This window comes from Vitis riparia, chromosome 16 (assembly GCF_004353265.1).
Source record: "Vitis riparia cultivar Riparia Gloire de Montpellier isolate 1030 chromosome 16, EGFV_Vit.rip_1.0, whole genome shotgun sequence".
NCBI lineage: Eukaryota > Viridiplantae > Streptophyta > Magnoliopsida > Vitales > Vitaceae > Vitis > Vitis riparia.
The window spans coordinates 6044341-6063267 of NC_048446.1; the positions used below are offsets into that span (position 1 = coordinate 6044341).

Below are 18927 nucleotides of genomic sequence, written 5' to 3' on the forward strand. Positions count from 1 at the left end.
GAATCTGAAAGGTTATGGCGAAAATTAAAGTTCCAAGAGAAATGACGAGTAGAACCGAGAATTGAAGAAATAAGAATATTTTTATCCAAGACTACTCTAAATAGTCTTGGATATTGGGATCTCAAAGATTGGTCCCCCCACCACAAATCTTCTCAGAATCGAATTCTTTCCCCATTTCCTACCACAAACCGAGTAAACATGGAAAACTCCTGAAAGACTTGTGCAATAGCCTTCCAAGGACAACGATGTGACCATCTTACTAAAGTATTAGCATCCCAACCATTAGAGTGTGAACCATAAATGCTAAAGATGACCTGATGCCATAGAGCTGAACCCTCTCTAGGGTACCTCCACAACCATTTCCCTAAGAGAGCGAGATTCCTTAGAGAAATCTTCCCAAATCCTAATCCCCTTTTTGCCTTCGGATTACACACTACATTTTTTTTTTTCTTTTTGATAGGAAACCACGCCTGAATATATTGATAGAAAAAAAAAAGTACAAAAGGAGGATGAGAAATCCTCCCGCCAAAGGTAAAACTAAACAACACAAAAAAAATAACAAGACACTACACCGTCTCATTGGAACTACACACTGCTAGCCAATCTAGTTGTAAAACGTTAAGGGGAATGCCCTTAAAACCCGCGGAACAAAAAGCCCAAAACGAAGCGAGGAAATGAATGGAGTCCCAAAGATTCTCTAAATTCCTAGCTTTGTCCTCAAATATCCTAGCATTTCTTTCCCGCCACACAACCCAAATTAAAGTTGTGCACGCGTTTTGCCACAAAACTAACCCTCTCTTAGACTTGCCAAAACCTTTATAATTGATGAACATCATCTCTGAAATGCTTTTCGGAGGAACCCAATCCATCTTGGCTAGCTGAAATAGTCTGTGCCACAACCCCAATGTCATAGAACAACGAAGGAAGAGATGATCTGCTGATTCTCCTTGCTCCATACACAACTTACAAATGTCAAGGCTAAGAGCTTTGTGGGGTCTCCTCAATTATAGCAAGTCATTGGTATTTACCTTCTTGTGTGCCACAAGCCAGACAAAGGCCTTAACTTTGAAGGGACTTGAGATTTCCATACAAACTTAGTGAGGAAAAAAGTATATGAATCAGGCATTTAGGACAAGGCTGTAAAGAAAGACTTGGCTGTAAACAATCCTGAAGACAATAAGGACCAAGATCTCGCATCTGAAGCGGAAGTGGATAAAGTCATACAATCAAGAGAGCGCATGAGGCGTTCTAGATCTTCTATCTCAGAATCGGTTAGATTACGACGGAAATTAAAGTTCCATGAGAAAGGGCGGGTCGAACTGAGAATTGAAGATATAGGAATACTTTTATCCGTTACTACTCTAAATAGTCTTAGATATTGGTCTTTGAAGATTTGGTCCCCCCACCACAAATCTTCCCAAAAGCGAATTCTTTCCCCATCTCCTACGACAAACCGAGTATACTTGGAAAAATCCTGAAAGACTTGTGCAATGGCCTTCCAAGGACAATGACGTAACCACCTGACTAAAGTGTTGGCATCCCAACCATTTGAGTGTGTCCCGTAGATGCTAAGAATGACCTAATACCACAGAGTTGTACTCTCCCTAGGAAACCTCCACAACCATTTCCCTAAAAGAGCGCGATTCCTTAAAGGAATCTTCCTAATCCCCAAACCCCCTTTTACCCTCGGCTTACACACTGCATCCCAACTAACAAGATGGTCTCTTTTACCTTCCCCAACCCCTAACCAAATAAAGTCCCTTTGCATCCTCTCAACTTTTGCAGCCACTAAAGCAGGAATCTTAAACAGAGAAAGAAAGTAGCTAGGGATGTGGGATAGGCATGAGTGTAGGAGAGTTATCCTACCACCGAAAGATAAGTAAGCCTTTTGCCACCTATCTAATCACCTAGAGATTCTCTCAATCATTGGATCCCAAAATCCACAAGCAGTTGGATTCCCTCCCAAAGGAAGACCCAGATAAAGTATAGGCCAATCTGAAGCCTTGCAGTCAAGTAACAAGGCTAACCTAGAGAGATGATTTTGATCAAGGTCGATGCCAAAAAGATTACTCTTGTCAAGATTGACCTTAAGCCCAAAAACTTGACCAAACACTAACAATAAACTCTTAAGAGTTTGCAGTTCTTCCTCTCTAGAACTAGCAAAGAGGATGGTATCGTCTGCGAATTGTAGATGGGACACCCTACACCTATTTCTACCTACCTTGAAACCCTCTAGCAAACTTCTTTCCTCAGTTTTCAACAACATTCTACTCAACACATCTGCAACAATAGTGAACAGGAAAGGGGATAAACGGTCACCTTGCCTCAAACCTCTAGAAGCCTTGACCCACCCTTTAGCATTACCATTCACTAGAATAGCATAAGAGACCGACAACAGACAACCTCTCATCCAATTCCTCCATTTAGAACTAAATCCCTTCTTCTCCAACACATGATCCAAAAAATCTCATTTAACATGGTCATAAGCCTTTTCAAAGTCTATCTTGAATACAACTCCTTCCTCCCCTGATCGCCTTTTCTCATCCACAATCTCATTGGCTATAAGAACTGCATCCAGAATTTGTCTCCCTTTAACAAAAGCACCTTGAGTGGAGTGGATGGTCTCCTGTAGTACTCCTCTTAGTCGCCCTAACAAGACTTTTGCTATTACCTTATAGAGACAAGTGATCAGGCTGATAGGTCTAAAATCCAAAATCTTCTTTGACTGACTCTTTTTGGGCAAAAGAACTATGAAGGAGGCATTGGTGTTTTGATTAATAATCCCGCTATTGTGAAACTCTACAAACACCCTCACTAAGTCATCTTTGATCACATCCCAACAATCCCGAAACACTGCTATGGTTAAACCATCAGGCACCGACGCCTTATCCCTATCTAACTAAAAGATGGCATTAAAGATCTCTACTTCAGAGAAAGGGGAATCCAGCCTAGAAACACTCTCTTCTTATATAGGAGACCAATCAATACCTTCTACTCTCTAAGACTCACCAAGAGGACTCGAGTAGAGCTTTTTGAAATAAAGTAATATCTCCTCTGTGATGCTCTCGGAATTGTCCAACACCAACCCTCTTTCATTCTCCAAGAATTTGATGAAATTCTTGTTTCGTCTCCCGTTAGCCACTTTGTGAAACAACTTTGAGTTGCAATCCCCGTCCTTAACCCATTTTACCTTAACTTTTTGTCTCCAATGAATTTCTTCCCTCAAAATTATTTACTCTAGCTCCCCTTTTCTTATAGCTCTTTGAACAGCAAGATCAGAAGAGAGAGCCCCTTCTTGTTCATTGGCATCAATGTTAGTTATTTCATCCAAGATGGTTTTTTTCCTTTCCTTAAGCATTCCAAAAGTATTTTTATTCCAATTTTTCAATTTTGCCTTAACAAATTGTAACTTCCTCATGAACTTGTGACCTTCCCAACCATTTCCTTCAAATTCTCTCCACCAACTACTAAAGCACTCTTTGAAACTATGATGTTGCAACCACATATTCTCAAACCTAAAAGGTGTTGGACCCCACTTGAAAGGATTGGTATCCAATACAATCGGCCAATGATCCGATGTCCATCTAGGAAGAACTTCTTGAAGGCTTTGAGGGAAGGAAAGCTCCAACTTAATTGAATAGAGAAACTGATCCAATCTCTTACACACCGGTGACTCTTGCATATTTGACCAAGTAAAAGAGGCATTCCGTAATAGGGGATCATGTAATTCACATTCTCTTATAAAGCCATCAAAATCTCTCATGCTAGAAGTGAATCTGGAGCCACCCAGTTTTTCTGATCTTCTCCTTATAACATTGAAGTCACCTCCCACACACCATGAAGGAAAAGTAAGGCCAAAAAGGTCTAACAGCTCCACCCAAAAATCCTTCCTAGTTAAGGGGCTATTTGGACCATAAATTGCGGACAACCACAAAGGTCCACATCCATCCAACAAGAACTTGACTGAGACAGAAAAAGATCCAATTACCACGTCCTCACTGCTCATTTTCTTTGACTCTCAACTAACTAAATGATCTCTTTTACCTTCCCCAATCCCTGACCATAAAAAATCCCTTTGCAACCTCTCAATTTTTGCAGCCATTGAAGCAGGTATCTTAAACAAAGAGAGGAAGTAACAGGGCATGTGGGTGAGGCAAGATTGGATAAGAGTTATCATTCCTCCAAAAGATAAATAAGTCTTTTGCTACCCATCTAATCTTCTTGAGATTCTTTCAATCACTAGATCTCAAAAGCCACAAGCCTTGGGATTCCCTCCCAAAGGAAGACCCAGATAGAGTATAGGCCAACCAGAAGCCTTGCAATCAAGCAACTCAGCCAACCTAGAAAGATGATTCTGATCAAGATTGATGCCATCAATATTACTCTTGTCCAGGTTGACCTTGAGCCCAGAAATATGCCCAAAGCAAAAGACTCTTGAGAGTCTACAGTTCTTCCTCCCTAGTGTTAGAATTGAAAATGGTATCTTCTTCTTATCAGTCCTTTGCTTTCCTTGGACTTAAACCGCACCAAAACCAACAACCCCACCCCCTCCCTAGTATATTGGCCTTTTTCATAACCAAAGTATCAAAATAGCTCCTCACTTGGACACACTTCTCCAATCCCCTTTTAAGTTCAACTCTTAAGTCGCTCATGTTAGGCCCAACAAAAAACCCCCCAAAAACCCAGCTATAGTTCTTTTTTCAGCCCTTGGCCCACTAGAAGATCTATAAAATAATTAAAATTTTGAACCATCAATAACAGACAAACTTTTCCAGCTTACCCAATCAAGTAAACTTCATTCCCTTTTCTTCACACTGTTGCCATATCTAGACTAGGGCATATTTTTTCCATGTAGAACTCAAGAATTTAAAGACCTCAATCTAACAGTGATAATTTCGGGCAAATGTTGTTCCCTCAACCCCCTACCCCATTAATACCCTAGCCAATGTCGGGCACCTCCTTTTCTTTCACATCTTCATTAATTGTATCCACAACCATAGCTCCACCATAAAAGCAGCAGAAGTCCAATTTCTCTGATCACTGTCAACCTCTATTATCAGTTTGGCCATTTCTCCATCTCAACAGCTCCCATACATCAGCTTTCAAAATTTCGTCTGCCATATCCCCTTTTTATTTCCCCTTCTAGCCCAAATCCCATCTGAAACATCAACTCGCAATGCACCTTGATTGATGATCGGGTGGCTCTACCACCATAACCTACATCAAGGGACAGGAGCCAAGTATGGGTTCAACCTTCCAAAATCAACAGTACAAAGTATTCCCTTTTTGAGAAACAGTAATAACATAAGGCATCTTCCCTGCCTCTTCATCTTCAGCAAAAGAGACAAAACCGATCTCTGAAGTTTTTAAGCAGATGAGCCTTTGATCTCTAACAATCCCCCAAGTCCACACAACCTGCCAATCACCAAGGGCCTTGATTCCCAAGCTAAAACTGCCATAACTGAACTTTCCCTTTCATGCACATGTTCAGCAAAAACTGTATAACAAATCTCTACCCCGCAAATTTGAACGTCCTCGTATCAATTTGCAAAAGTTTATTGTTCATAGCTCAACCATGGCATGCTTAGTATTATGAGGCAAACTTTAACAATCATCCATTACAGAACGCCGATAGCACTTCAGTCATTGATTGAGGGCAAAGATGAGATATTAGTTCTTTTCATAGGTAACTGAATAATTTATTAAAAGCAGGCAAGGTTAAGATGCTGTTATAAGCAGGGTAATTTATTATTTTATGCCTAGCTTAATGGGCATTATGATAAGTTTGGAGAGATGCTTAGATTTGTCATTTGTGTACAGATTGTCAGCTGTATATGAGGTTGTTTCTTTTATAAGCAACTTTTATTCTCCAATTCTATTTATTCCCAAGCATTTTTTACGCACACACACACACACATCCCTCACTAGAAATTCTTTTATAGATTCTCCTTTTGGAAGTTTTCGCCTCATAGCAACATTTTCATGAGGTAAATTGTTGTAGGGTGGCTGTTCATGCAAGTACTTCATGGATTTTCATGAGCCCAAGAATTTTTTATTTACTTTTTGTTAGCAATTTCTCTCAGGTTAACAAGCACGTACCCTTTAAAATTACCGAACTTTTTTTTTCTTTTCTTTTCATCATCCCCAAAACAATAGAAAAATGATATTAAAGAGCAACTTAAAATAGATTAAAAAAAAAAAAAAAAAAAATAGTATATTAAAGAATACTACATACATATGTGTGAATGTAGGGCATCAGAATGAAAAAGTACATTAAATAAAAACCAAAGCAAGGTGGCTAGTGTATCCAGATTTGAAGCTTAGAGTCACTTTTTATTTGTATATAAACAAACAACCAAACAGAAAAAGTAACTAAGTACCATAAAAAATCCTCCATAAGTACTTTTTATGGTGGAAATATTGTCCTGACCTCGGTTCTCCAAATATCAGTTTTCACAGATACATTTACAGCTTGATACTCTTCAGTTACCTACAAATCCAAGGGTTATATAGTTAAGGATCACAAGAGCTTATTTATCAGAATGCCACTACTGATTCCTGAAGTTTACCAACCCAAAACTCAAAGTTGAATAGATCATGTGATGAGGACAAGTGATATCTCAGACCCTATAAAAGAAATTAAGTAGTTGTAAGTATGAAGCCATAAATTTAGTTATTTAAATTCATGTTCATTAAATACAAAAAGAAAAAAATGAAAAAAAAAAAGGAAATGCAAATATGCCAAGAGGTGATTTAACCTTGAAGCTTGCACATTTGACCAAGCAGAAGGGACAGGAGAAGTCTTCCGTCACTGCATGGAGAGTATATATCAGGTCTTTTTTATATTTTAATCAGAAACAAAAGTATTTATTAATATGGATTCCTAAGTACAAGTGAAGGATGAGAAATCCATTCAAAACACAAAGGATGATAAAAAAATGTGGAAAATTTTGACAAGGGCCGCAAGATAGCTATACCGATCATGTATGAAACAAGAAAATGTATATATCAGGTTTATTTCTCAAAGAAAGCACATGTTAGAGAATGCAAGGAGGGAAAGCCAAATCATGTAATGCCACCAGCAAGAATAAAAATTAAAAAACAGATGAAAGTGTTGGTTTTGTAAATCCAAAGACCAATTTCTAGACATGTGTCTCTTGGCAAGTTCCCTTTGCAAATCGGCAAGAAAGAGTATGGTTGAGTAATTTTACTCCTGGGTATAATGTTGAAGCTGCAAAAACAAAGCCATGCATGTGCATTTGAAAACTTTGGTTCCATTTTCATTCCACACTCTTAGGATGGTAAGTAATTATAGACCTTAGGTTCTAGCTGTTAATATCTGGCCTAAATTTTCTCAAAATAACCCTTGAAACTCTCAGGCGAATCATGCTGGAGAAGCAAACAGTTTGCGAAATCTAGCAGCAAGCCAAAGGCTTAAATTATGTAAACTTGATCAACAGAAATCTCATCTCAACTAACAGGTGAGTAAAGTTTCAAGCTTCCTATTTTGATCTAACTTCTAATCTTGAGTTTTTATCAAAAGGGTTTTCCACGTAAAAGATTGCCGATGATGATTAATGGAGTTCGTATTGATTATTTATTACATTAACAAACAGGCCTAAGTATGTTTTACATGTATTTACCAATGTTGGTTAATCTAGTTCAATATTTCAATTCACAATGAGCTAATTGTTAGGATACAAATATCTGCTATTTTTTATTTCATTGGCCGACAACAGTTTAAAATTAGTAAAACAGGTTTAATGCATATGGATTATAGAATTCAGTTAAACACATTGACCTTAAGTATATTTTAATATATTTACCAAATTGATTAATCAAATTCTATATTTTTATTTGCAAATGATTAACTGCTTGAGTATATGAATATCTATTATTTGTGATTTGATCAAACCACAAATTCAAAAATTGTAGAATAAGTTTAATACAAATCTGACAATATCAATATTTTTTTATTGGACATAGGACATAGGCAAAAAATTAAGAGTCCTCTAAATCTAGCAAAGGAAATGTTGTTATCTCAAGGTTGCATATGGGAATGGCATTGCTTAGATGATAATCACAACAAAGAATTAGAGGCAAAAAAGGATTAGAGGCAGCCTGGGACTTTGCAGCCAGAGAACAAAGGTGTGGAGTGGCTTGCTGAGAAAATTGAAAGTCACAAAAGGGAAGAAATGAATGGGATTTCATAAGAAAAATCAGGATCAAAACAGAATTCATAATCTTGAGTTCACAACCAATAGAAAGCAAAAAATTCCCTTATATCTCAAAAACCTAGAATGGAAGCAAAACAGCCTTTCTATTATTCCTGACAGAAAGAATACAATGGCGGTTTGAAAATTTGACAGAATGTGGAGAAAAAAACAATGTAGTGAAAAAAAAAACCCTGAAGAGAACCGATATGGAAAACCAGCCAATCCCATCCTGTATACATCAAGTCAAAAAGGAAATCCTTTCGGGTCATGGTCAAGAGTTGCAATATACCTAAAAGAATATCATGGACATGGGATAGAACACCATTGCAAGACTTAATGGTTGAATGATTGTATCAAAGGAATCATCTCTCCAAGTCCTTTATCTCATTAGTAGAGCGTCTTCTTTATTGAGTAAACTGAAAAAGACATTGTTCTGAGCCAACTAAATGTGCTATGGACAGAATCATATCAGTAGACACCCTGAGAAAACCTTTCCCTACTGCTCATGGAGTGTTTAGTTGTGAGGATTGACAGGTTCTGGTGAAAGTCCAGTTTACTAAAGCTTCAGATCAGGGACAGTACTGGTATTCACGCGTGAAAACATGTGGAATCATGATCAATAAGAGTAAGAATTCATAAAACTATAGAATTATGGAGTGAGTGGATAGAAGTTGAATATGACTGGCATATAATGGTACTCTGGTACTTCCATGTCTCATAAATATCTTTGGACAGAAGTCCCATGATTTTTTTCCCCTTTTAGAGGTTTTCAAGTAAAAATATATTATCCTGCTTGACTTACTTTTCTCCATTAAAGTTGCTTGGTTGAGAATATTTCTACTGAAAACTTATATTTTGGGCATTTGAATAGCTTTAGAACAATAAAGAATTAATTCAATATCTAATTTTCAAGTAATTCCTGGTAGAAATTTCAAGAAAAACCTACTTACAACCCCACATACCCACAAAGTCCACCCAAGCTAATAACAGTTTAACATGATATCTACTTTTTTGTGGAGATCCAGATCAGTCAACTAGGTGGTTAGAGATGCTCAATTAGTGAAATGTTTATTGGGAGATAGCTACCCTTCTTGATTGTTCTGAAGCTTACGGTGGATGCTTTGTCTATTTTGTTTCTTTCTCACTAACCATCATTGGGTCATCCTCTATATATTTCCCGTATCCTAGCATTCATCCACCCTTTTTTTCTAAATAAAAAATAAAAAATGTATTAAGTATGTATAAAAAGTACATGAGAGGGATGAGGGTCCTCCCCACAATATTCAAGAAATTAAGCAAAGTATGACTGAGCTCCTCCACTATATAAGGAGACCTATACAAAATGGTTTTACTCCACTTAAGGATATACATAGATGTCATGTCCACTATTCTGGACTAAACTCACCCTCATTGTTGCCCAAACCTCTTTGATTTACACACCGAATGCCAATTGAGATGAATAACATTGTGAAGAATGCCTTTAAAGGCATCAGAACTGGAGGCTCAGGTAGAAGAATAGAAGTAAAATAGATCTCACAACATCTCTATCGTCCTCCACTCTCCATGCATAAGATGCACCAATCATAATTAAGGGGTTTGAAAGGCCTTCTCAACTATGGCATGTCATTGGTTGCTTACCTACTTGTGTGCCATTAGCCAAGCAAAGGTTGTAACCTTAGATGAGACTTTAGATTTCCATAAGAATTTGGCTAGAGAGAGAAATTGGATCTGATATGTTGAGCAAAGCTAAAAAGAATAGTTTTACTAAAAATAAGTCTAAAGAGGATAAAGATGAAGCTCTTGAATTTGCGATGGATGGCGACAAGTGCACAAGAGTGAGGACATGAGTATCTCAAGGTTCTCAATTTCCAAATCAGTGAGGTTGGAACAAAATTAAGGTTTCAAGATATAATGATATTTAACTGTGAAAACCCTATAAAGACCTAAAAATCATGAACACAATGGTTGATTTTCCTACTACAAATCTTCCCAAAAACGAACTCTCACCTCATCACCTATCACAAAGTAAGTGCATGAAGAGAAATCTTCAAATACCTATGCAATAACCTTTCAAGGACATCGATATGACAATCTAACCAGAATGTTGGCATCTCATCTATTAGAATATGTCCTATAAATTCAAAATAACTTGATGCAAAAGGGCAAAATTTTCCTTAAGAAACCTCCAAAGCTAATTTCTAAAGAAAGCACGATTCCCCAAAGAAGTCTTCCTAAAGCCCAAACCTCCAACTCCTCTTAACTACACACTAGGTCCCAATTGATAAGATGTTATAGCAATAACTCGCAAGAGAAAAGAGATTTCCTTTTTTAACACAATTAAAAAGAGATTTTTCTATATGTTACTACAATACCAACCCCTCCTAACTTTATCCACTAGAATAGAATTATAATAGCTAAAAAGTCACTATCAATCACCAAATAACTCGCTAGAGAAAAGTCAATAGTAAGAGTGAAGCCAATTCTTACTAGATGAGCTTATGAAGCTCATGCCAAGGTTTTGTTTGATAGGTAAATAAGAATTGTATTAAGAGAAATAAAGTATACATGTCGTATACAAAGAACACAAAAGACAAAAAAATGCACAAAGACACAAAAACCCACTACCGCACCCTATAGAGAACCTACCCAATCCACAAATGTATAAACATTCATAAGAGTGAAACACTAACTAAACTTGGTTTTCTTTAAGATCAATTGAAAAGAATATCTAACTATAAGTCTGAAGTTTTATGCCAAGGATCAATAACAATGCACAGATTGGTACTCCTGCAACACACATTAGTAAACATGACACCAATATTGAAAGGCTATTTAAAAACTAGATAAATCAGTGTCAACAGAATTTGAGATGTCCTACCAATTAACCAATGCTTTGGCTGTTCAGCCAATTTGACTCTCATCAATAGACAGTTTCCAATCAAGAGTAGTTGATAGTCAATGTGGACCTATGTTGCCTAGATTTAGGTATAAACGTAACATGCAGGTATATGTCCAGGTATTTGATCCTTTACAACTCAAATTAAAGATATGCCAAAGATGAAGGTATGTCGGCACATGGAAGGCGATGTTGGTCTGATGTAGACTCTAAGTCCTTTGATATTTCTATAGATGTGGTGGGAGGGAAGTTGAAAGGCATTATTGAGGAAAGAGGGAGAGACCTTACAACCTAGTTTAGGTTCGGGGATTTGAGTTTACATTATCTTTTGGAAAGGGTGGAAACTTACTGTAGAGATGAAGTCTTAGCAAGGTGGCATATGTCTTGGAAGGAGGGTGGGAGGAAGTTCAAGCTGGAGCGGCGTTCAAATGGGGCAGGGAGGTTTTTGTTCTGTTTGGTTCTTACAAAGGAGGTGAAAAGGTTTTCATTGATCTTCCTTGAAAGGAGGAGCCAACTTGGGGGATGGTCTATTATGGCGGAGAAGCTTTGTTCTTTAGGAATTGTTCCCTCTTCAGAGATTAAGGGAGCAATCTCCCCAGTTGAGGTGAAGAGTCTTCAAACCGAAGGGACTGTTGTTGGGTCCTTTGCAGAAGTGGTTAGGAAAGACCCAGGGGTGGTTAGAGAAGTTGCTCAACTTCAATTGGAGGGTGAGGTGAAGTGTAGGGAGGAGAAGTTAAGGCAGTGTTTGGTAGGTTGGTTTGAGGAGACATCAGTCCAGCTACCAAATTTTTCTTAGTTGAGAAACTTTGTGACAAGTCTCTGGTCTTTGAAAAGGGGGGTGAAGATCTGAGTCTTCGAGGGAGCCCTACTCTTGTTTGACTTTGAAGATAGCTTTAAGGCAAAGAGGGTGCCCGTTAGAGGGGCAAGAAGGTTCAAGGAGAATTTTCTGCATCTAATAAGATGGCATCCTAAGGTAGGGTGTCTGCGTAAAGGGGGGTCTACTAAGGACCTTTGGGTGAGGGAGCTAAGACTTCCGCTACAACTATGGGGTCGGGAGGTGTTTAAAAAAGTAGGGGACCGTTGTGGGGGTTTTGTCACTGTGGATGAGGACACTACGCTCTTGTCTCATGATCTACTGTAGGCGAGGATTTTGGTTAAGTTCAACGGGAGAGTCTTGCACGGTTCTCTACAAGTAGGGTACTCCAGTTTCTCCGTTTAGTTGTGGTGGGAAGCTCCACCTAGTTTTTCAGTGGTGGCTTCAACCAATAGTTGCAATGAGCCTTGCAGTCAAGAGGAAAGGGAAGATGGGAAGGGTGGTTCACACACTGGTGTGAGAGTGGGAAAGGAAAGGCAACCAATGGATGTTGCAGGCAGTGTCATGTTGCAAACTTTTGGGAAGGATCCTCAGACAAAGGAAGATGTAGTTGTATGTTGATCGAAAGTTGCAAGGGTAGGGGAAGACCAAGATCAAAGTGAGTGGATCCCCAGTATGCTGGTCAACAGTTGGAGAAGGAGTGATGCGTTTGGTGGGAGTCTAGGCCTCTTTCTTTGGATCCCCAGTGGAGGGGTGGGCCTATTGACCACACGTCCCTCCAGACCCAAGGTCGTAATAGGCCAGTTATAGAGGCTCATAAGACAAGGAATAGTGGGTTCAACAGTCAGCTAAGTGGGGATCGGGATCCAAAAGGCCTTGGAGGCCTTATTGGACCTTTTGCTTCTGCAGCCCAAACAGTTTATGGATTCATGAGGGGGGTGGCGTTCGTTAAAAGTAGGCCAGACACAGGAAGAGGTTTATTTGGAAAGGAAGAAGGTTTTAAGGAGGAGAGGCAGGCAGTGTTCCTTTGGATGTGGCCAAGGGATCGATGGGTTCACTACGGCTTCTCGAAGAGGCTGTCTCTTCTACTAAGACCCAAGAGACTGAGTTTAGGAGTTGTGTCGAAGATGAGGTGGAAAGGGAAGTTTTGCTGCAAGCGTCATGTTCTCATGTGGCACTCACTGATGAAGCCCTCATGGAGGAGGCGAATAGGCATCCTTTTGGACACTAGGAGCCGGTCACTCCAAATGTTGCTTCGGGATGGTTAAGTGTTGGAGATGTTTGGAAGTGATTCAAAGGATCCTTCAGGTAAGGAGTTAGCAGTTAGGGCTGAGGAGTCCAGACCCTCTAAGGCCTTGGAGCATGCTTGCATCTTGGAAGAAGAGGATCCTATTAGCCTTCCCAGCAAGTTCGTACATTTTAACAACTTCGTGGGAAGGCCAATTGAGAGATTCAAGAAAGAGATTAGCTCCCTTCTGAAGAATTTGGGGCAAGAAAAGGGCATGGGGTGAAGATCTCAGACAGAAAGAGGAATCATGTCTTAGCATCCTATCTTGAGAGGGAACTACGTAAACTTGAGTACGCAACTTATTACAATAGTTCTCAGTGCGGGATTTGAGAAGGAGATTCGCTCCCCTCTAAAGAATTTAGAGGCAAAAAAGGGAGTGGGGTGAAGATCTTAAGCAGAAAGAGGAATCATCTCTCAGCATCCTGTCTTGAGAGGGAACTATGAAAACTTGAGTGCGCAGTTAATTGCAACAGTTCTTCGTGCACTATCAGAGGAAAGGGGAGGAATAGTGGGGGTTCAACACCAGTCTTGTGAGGTTATTGTTTTGTTCAACACTAATCCCATTTTGTTTTCTTCTAAACATTCTTACAAAAATTCACTTTTCAACTAATTCTTATTTTTCTCTAATGTGATTATTATTAAGAAAGTTGAAAACCTATCTATCTATCTATCCCATGTGTGTGGGCTGCTCCAAGGGGCATTACAAACATGTTGCTTATCTCTTTCCTAGCTTTTAGGTAAACTCATATAGGGAGGTAATCTCTCTCCCTTATGTGTGTTGGCTGCTCCATATAGTGGAGGGAATGCTTCAGAGAGTTTTACCTACCCTAGGACTCTTTGGATGTTTGTGACCAAGGAGTTACCAAGAGTTCCTTAAAGCATGTTTTCGAAAGATTGGAGAATGAGTTAGTCACATCTCTCATTACGTTTCTTGTGGTTCAAATTGGAATGAGTTCCTTTTAGCATTCTTTTGCTAGATTGGAGAATGATTTGTTTTCCATTTCTTATTTCATTTTTTAGCTTTCTATTACAAGGACCACTCTCCCCTTTACCCCTTCCTCCCTAATAATTTTCTTGGTCCTTATCTATAAATATTTATATATATATATATATAAACATAGATAGTAAATAATAAAAAGAATAGGAAAAGCCAAATGGCTTGGAGTTGTATGGATACTTTAATTGGATTGCATATGTATGACATGCTACAACCAACAACTTAAAATTTTATTCATGTAGATAATAAATAACATAATAATCAACTAAAAGTGAAAAATATAAAATATTTCACCAAATTAACCTCAAGAAAGAAACCAACATACCTTCAGTTCTTTGCAACTTATTATTGTAGTACCTATAGTTGAAAATGACGTTTCCAGTTCTCAACCTACACAATACAAGCAACAAAATTAAAAGTGCACACCCACATGAACAAATAAAGTATATCAAGACCAATGAGGCACACATAGAACAGTAAGCATACTAAACACACTAGATTATCTATTTCCAAATAGAAAAGTTCATAAAGTTGGTTTAAATTTGAGCTAAAAAGACTATTTATGACAAAAGTTCATAATAGTAATTTTATTATTATCTTTTAGTCAAATTTCTCATTTTATAATTTCTAATTTGATTTAGAAGAAAAGGAGTTGTATGAGTCTATATGAACTTGTGTAGAGTTGCAATTTTAATAAATAGAATTTATTGAGAATGTGGTTGCTATGTGGCTTCTTAAAAGTGTGATTTGCCTTTTCTAAGCATGATTGCCTAGGAGCCTTAGTGCAACTGCCAAAGATCTATTTTTTTCCCTTTTCTTTTCACTCACGTGTGATTGCTTAAAGAATCTTAGGTGTAATTGCCTAAGAACCCTGGTGTGATTGCCAAGGATCTATCTTTTCTTTTCCCTCCTTTTCTTTTGTCTTCTTTGATCTCTCATTTCATTATACATCAAAGGAATAACTTTTATGCAGCAAAAAATTTAATGGTCTTGCATCAAAACATGTTCCAAGTTATTAGTTTATTAGATGGCCGTTTGAACTTTATTCATTTATGCAAATGATAGTTTTTTGCGGATGAAAATGTAAAGCCATGCATGTATGACTCATTTTGTTATGAAGTGTGAAAAAAGAAAAGGGGACACTTCAATAAGTCATCAAAGTCCCCACAAAGTAATCACAACCACAACCAATAATTATGACTAAGTCTATGCAAGTATCATAAGAAGGAGGCCCCTCACTAACAAGCGATATCTCATATATTGATTTTAGCCTACAATTTCTTTACATTTCTTCGATAGTCTTTTTCCCACACTATTCATCTTTTCCCTTTTTCTTCCTTTTTGTTAATTTTCTTCTTCCTTGTGGAATTCTATTAGGTTAGTTCTGTAACCTTTTGATCCTACTCTAATGCTTTTTGACACCATTGTCTTTTAATATGGTTCTAAAGGCTAAAATGTAGAAACAGTTCTATCATTCCTCTTGACAATGAACGTATCTAATACATACAAAGTTGACTTCTCTTAGGCTAAAAGAAGGGAAACATAGCTAACCTATTCTAATTACATTTGATTTAGGAATACAGAATAGATCTAGACAACCATACAATTTGATAGACAGCTACATGATCAATTTAAGGAAAAAATGAATTAAGCACCATTCCATTAGATATTCCACTACTCCAAGATTAAGCGGATGCAAAGATATTTTGCATTCCCATCTTATCTAAGAATTGATAGACTGTGGAACTTGGTAATCCCCAGGTAAGTTGACCAACTACTTGATTGATGAAATATAGGATGTACACACTTATCCATTGTCTGATTTTTCCTTGATAAAATGTCAGCCCATATACACAAGCTTTGTCATACCATGATGGACTGGATTGGATTGTAGGCAATGTTATGGTTGTTTTATTGTCACAGAATAACATCATAGGTTCTTCAATTATGACATTAAGATCTGTAAGTACTATTTTAAGCTAGAGTAACTCACAAATCCCTTAAACCGGAGCTCTGAATTCAACCTTAGCACTTAATTGTGCCACTATTGATTGCTTCTTGCTCCTCTAGGCACTGAGATTTCCTCCAAATGGAGTATAATACCCTATTTTCGATCTTCCATCAACAAGAGAACATGCCTAATGCATCTGTGTGGCTTCTAACTATAGGTCTCCATTGTTTTGAAACATGATTCGTTTACCTGCGGCTGCCTTGAAATACCAGAGTATTCTGTACACTCTAAATGAAACTTCAATAGTGAATGGATAAATTGGCTTACTACACTAACCACATATGCACTATTAGATTTTACCTATGATAGATAAATTAGCTTCAAATGCACCATCCCTTTTCAACCTTTAAAGGTGTTGGTACAAGAAGCCCAAAAGGAGGAATAGAAATGAAGTTAATCCCACAACATCTCAAAAGGAATAGTGAGACAAGCAATTTATCAAAGGATTTTGCCTATGATAGAACTCCCACAAGATGGTTATCATGTCACATATACTCCTAGGTAGAACCCAATCCATTTTGGTTAAACTAAATAACTTGTGCCAAAGCCCTAATATTAACAGGCAATGTAGAAAGAAATGGGCATCTTACCACACCACTTATTTGTTCAAAATTCTGTTGTTTGATTATTACCTATGGAGATGCTGGTTTGAAAATCATCCCAACGTCTACTTATCTCTTTGCAGAGATTGCCGCCAAAAGAATCCTGACCAATATCGGAGCACCAACTCCTTACTGTCTCACCATACTCCCCATGATGAACTCTCCTCCAACAGTAATTAAGTTCACAAGAAAATCTCCATAACCATGTCTCAAGCAACGCATTTTTCAACACTAAAAGCCTTCTAACCCCTAAACCTCCTTTGGTCTTTTCTGATCACACTATGCCCAACTTGCCTATATGGATCTTTCCACTAAAAGACTCATTCTCCCACATAAAATCTCTCTGAATTTCCTCCGATCTGGTTTGCCCTTTCTTTGGGATTATTAAGGAAGACAAAATATATTGGGAGACTAGTGAGCCTACTAACCTTCAAGAGATACAACTTCCAAGAAGTCAATGTTATTTTTAAATCTCTCCTGTGCTACATACCAAAATGATGGACATTTGAAAGAGGCCACCAAAGGCAAACCTGAATATTTTTGGAAAAGCTAACTCACTCTACATCCAGAACTTGAGGCCAGTTGCTCAACCTCCTCTCCTAGCCCTATGGAATAAGCTCAGTCTTTTTCTTATTTATTTTTAATCCCAAAACAGCTTTAAAATACAATAGCACCCATCTCAAGTATAATAGTTGCTCACTACTAGCTCATAAAATAGAAGAGTCATAACGAAAATAATATGAGAGATCAAAACATCTCCTCCTTCCCTTCCTCCTACCTTAGCTTCCATTAACTATCAGGCTATGTTACATGGGTTCAAGTACATGTGTCGAGTGTTAGTTCCCTTGAATCCTAAAATCTTATATGGCATGGGCATTTGGTTAAAAAGGATCTCAACTATGGGCACAAGTACTTAGATATAACATTAATGAGAATAAATTAACACTAAAATAAGCACAATATGATAAGCATAAGTAATTTATAATATCACATGGCTAATTATTGTTGGAGAACATATTTATTATATCTTTTCTATAAGGTGCTAAGCATTATTTTACTTCAATGTTACCACTAATTGTACAGAAAAAACCTACTGATTATAGGTCTGTTATTTTAATACAATGTTGAGAAAAATCTTTAGGAAAATATTATTAGTAAACTTTGTTTAATTCAAAACTTTAAATTTTTTGTATTGATTTTGTAATAAAAATTACCCTAGACGTTGATAAAATATGATTCATATTTATTATAATTTATCTCTAAAATTTTTTAAGATATCCAATTTTTCTATTTATCTTGTGATTTTTTCTATTATAATTATTATATATCTTTAAATTTTTTCTATAATAATTTTAAAAAAATAAGAAAGAGATAAAGAACTTTTAAAAATTAAATAAAAAATTCTTTATTTTTTATTACAATATATTTTGCACTATTATTTGACAACTTTTTTTTTAAATTAAGAAATAGGTAAAGAGAAAAATAATGTATTTAATGCAATATAAGTGCAATTTAAAAAAATAAATAAAGAAAGAGACAAAAATTTAAAAAGAAATAATAATAAAGAAAAAGATAAAACAATCATGACCTAAATCATATCCGATGTAATAAAAGCATATCCGATATGGATCTCACACTTGCACTTGTGTCCTATTGTGCCAACATAGGTATCTTGGATGAAATTGATGTGCTTGCATATCATGGGTCTATGATGGGAATCAAGGCCTTCATCATCGTAATAAAAAAGTAGGGCAGGAGAGAATCTTCTTGTCTCAAGCCTCTCCAACCCTAAAAAAAACCAATTGAAGTCTAATTCACAAACACTAAAAAATGAACTATAGAAATGCAAAATTTAATCTACACAATCCATGTTTGGTTGAAACCCATATTATACCCTATTGAAAAAAGAAAGCTCCAATTCATGTGATCATAAGTTTTTTCTATATCCAATTTTCAAACCAAATACTACTATTTTGATTTTGGAATCCATGGCTTCATTAGTATCAATATAGCATCCAAAATTAGCTTGGCTTAAATAAAAGCATTTTGGGAATTTGATACAACTTTGCTAATAAATTATAACCTTTTTTTAGCCTGATTGTC

General features: G+C 37.1%; 1 protein-coding gene across 1 annotated transcript in view; it reads right to left on the bottom strand.

Annotated features, from left to right (window-relative positions):
- The window catches only part of LOC117934277 (polycomb group protein EMBRYONIC FLOWER 2), a 75659-nt gene that overhangs the window by 24817 nt on the left and 31915 nt on the right, over nt 1–18927 (bottom strand). Inside the window, exons 11-14 of the mRNA XM_034855948.1 lie at nt 14537–14601; nt 6759–6811; nt 6574–6627; nt 6431–6490 (exon numbers count right to left, since the gene is read on the bottom strand). Of these exons, the coding sequence (XP_034711839.1) occupies nt 6431–6490; nt 6574–6627; nt 6759–6811; nt 14537–14601 (232 nt within the window). The remainder of the gene's footprint in view (nt 1–6430; nt 6491–6573; nt 6628–6758; nt 6812–14536; nt 14602–18927) is intronic.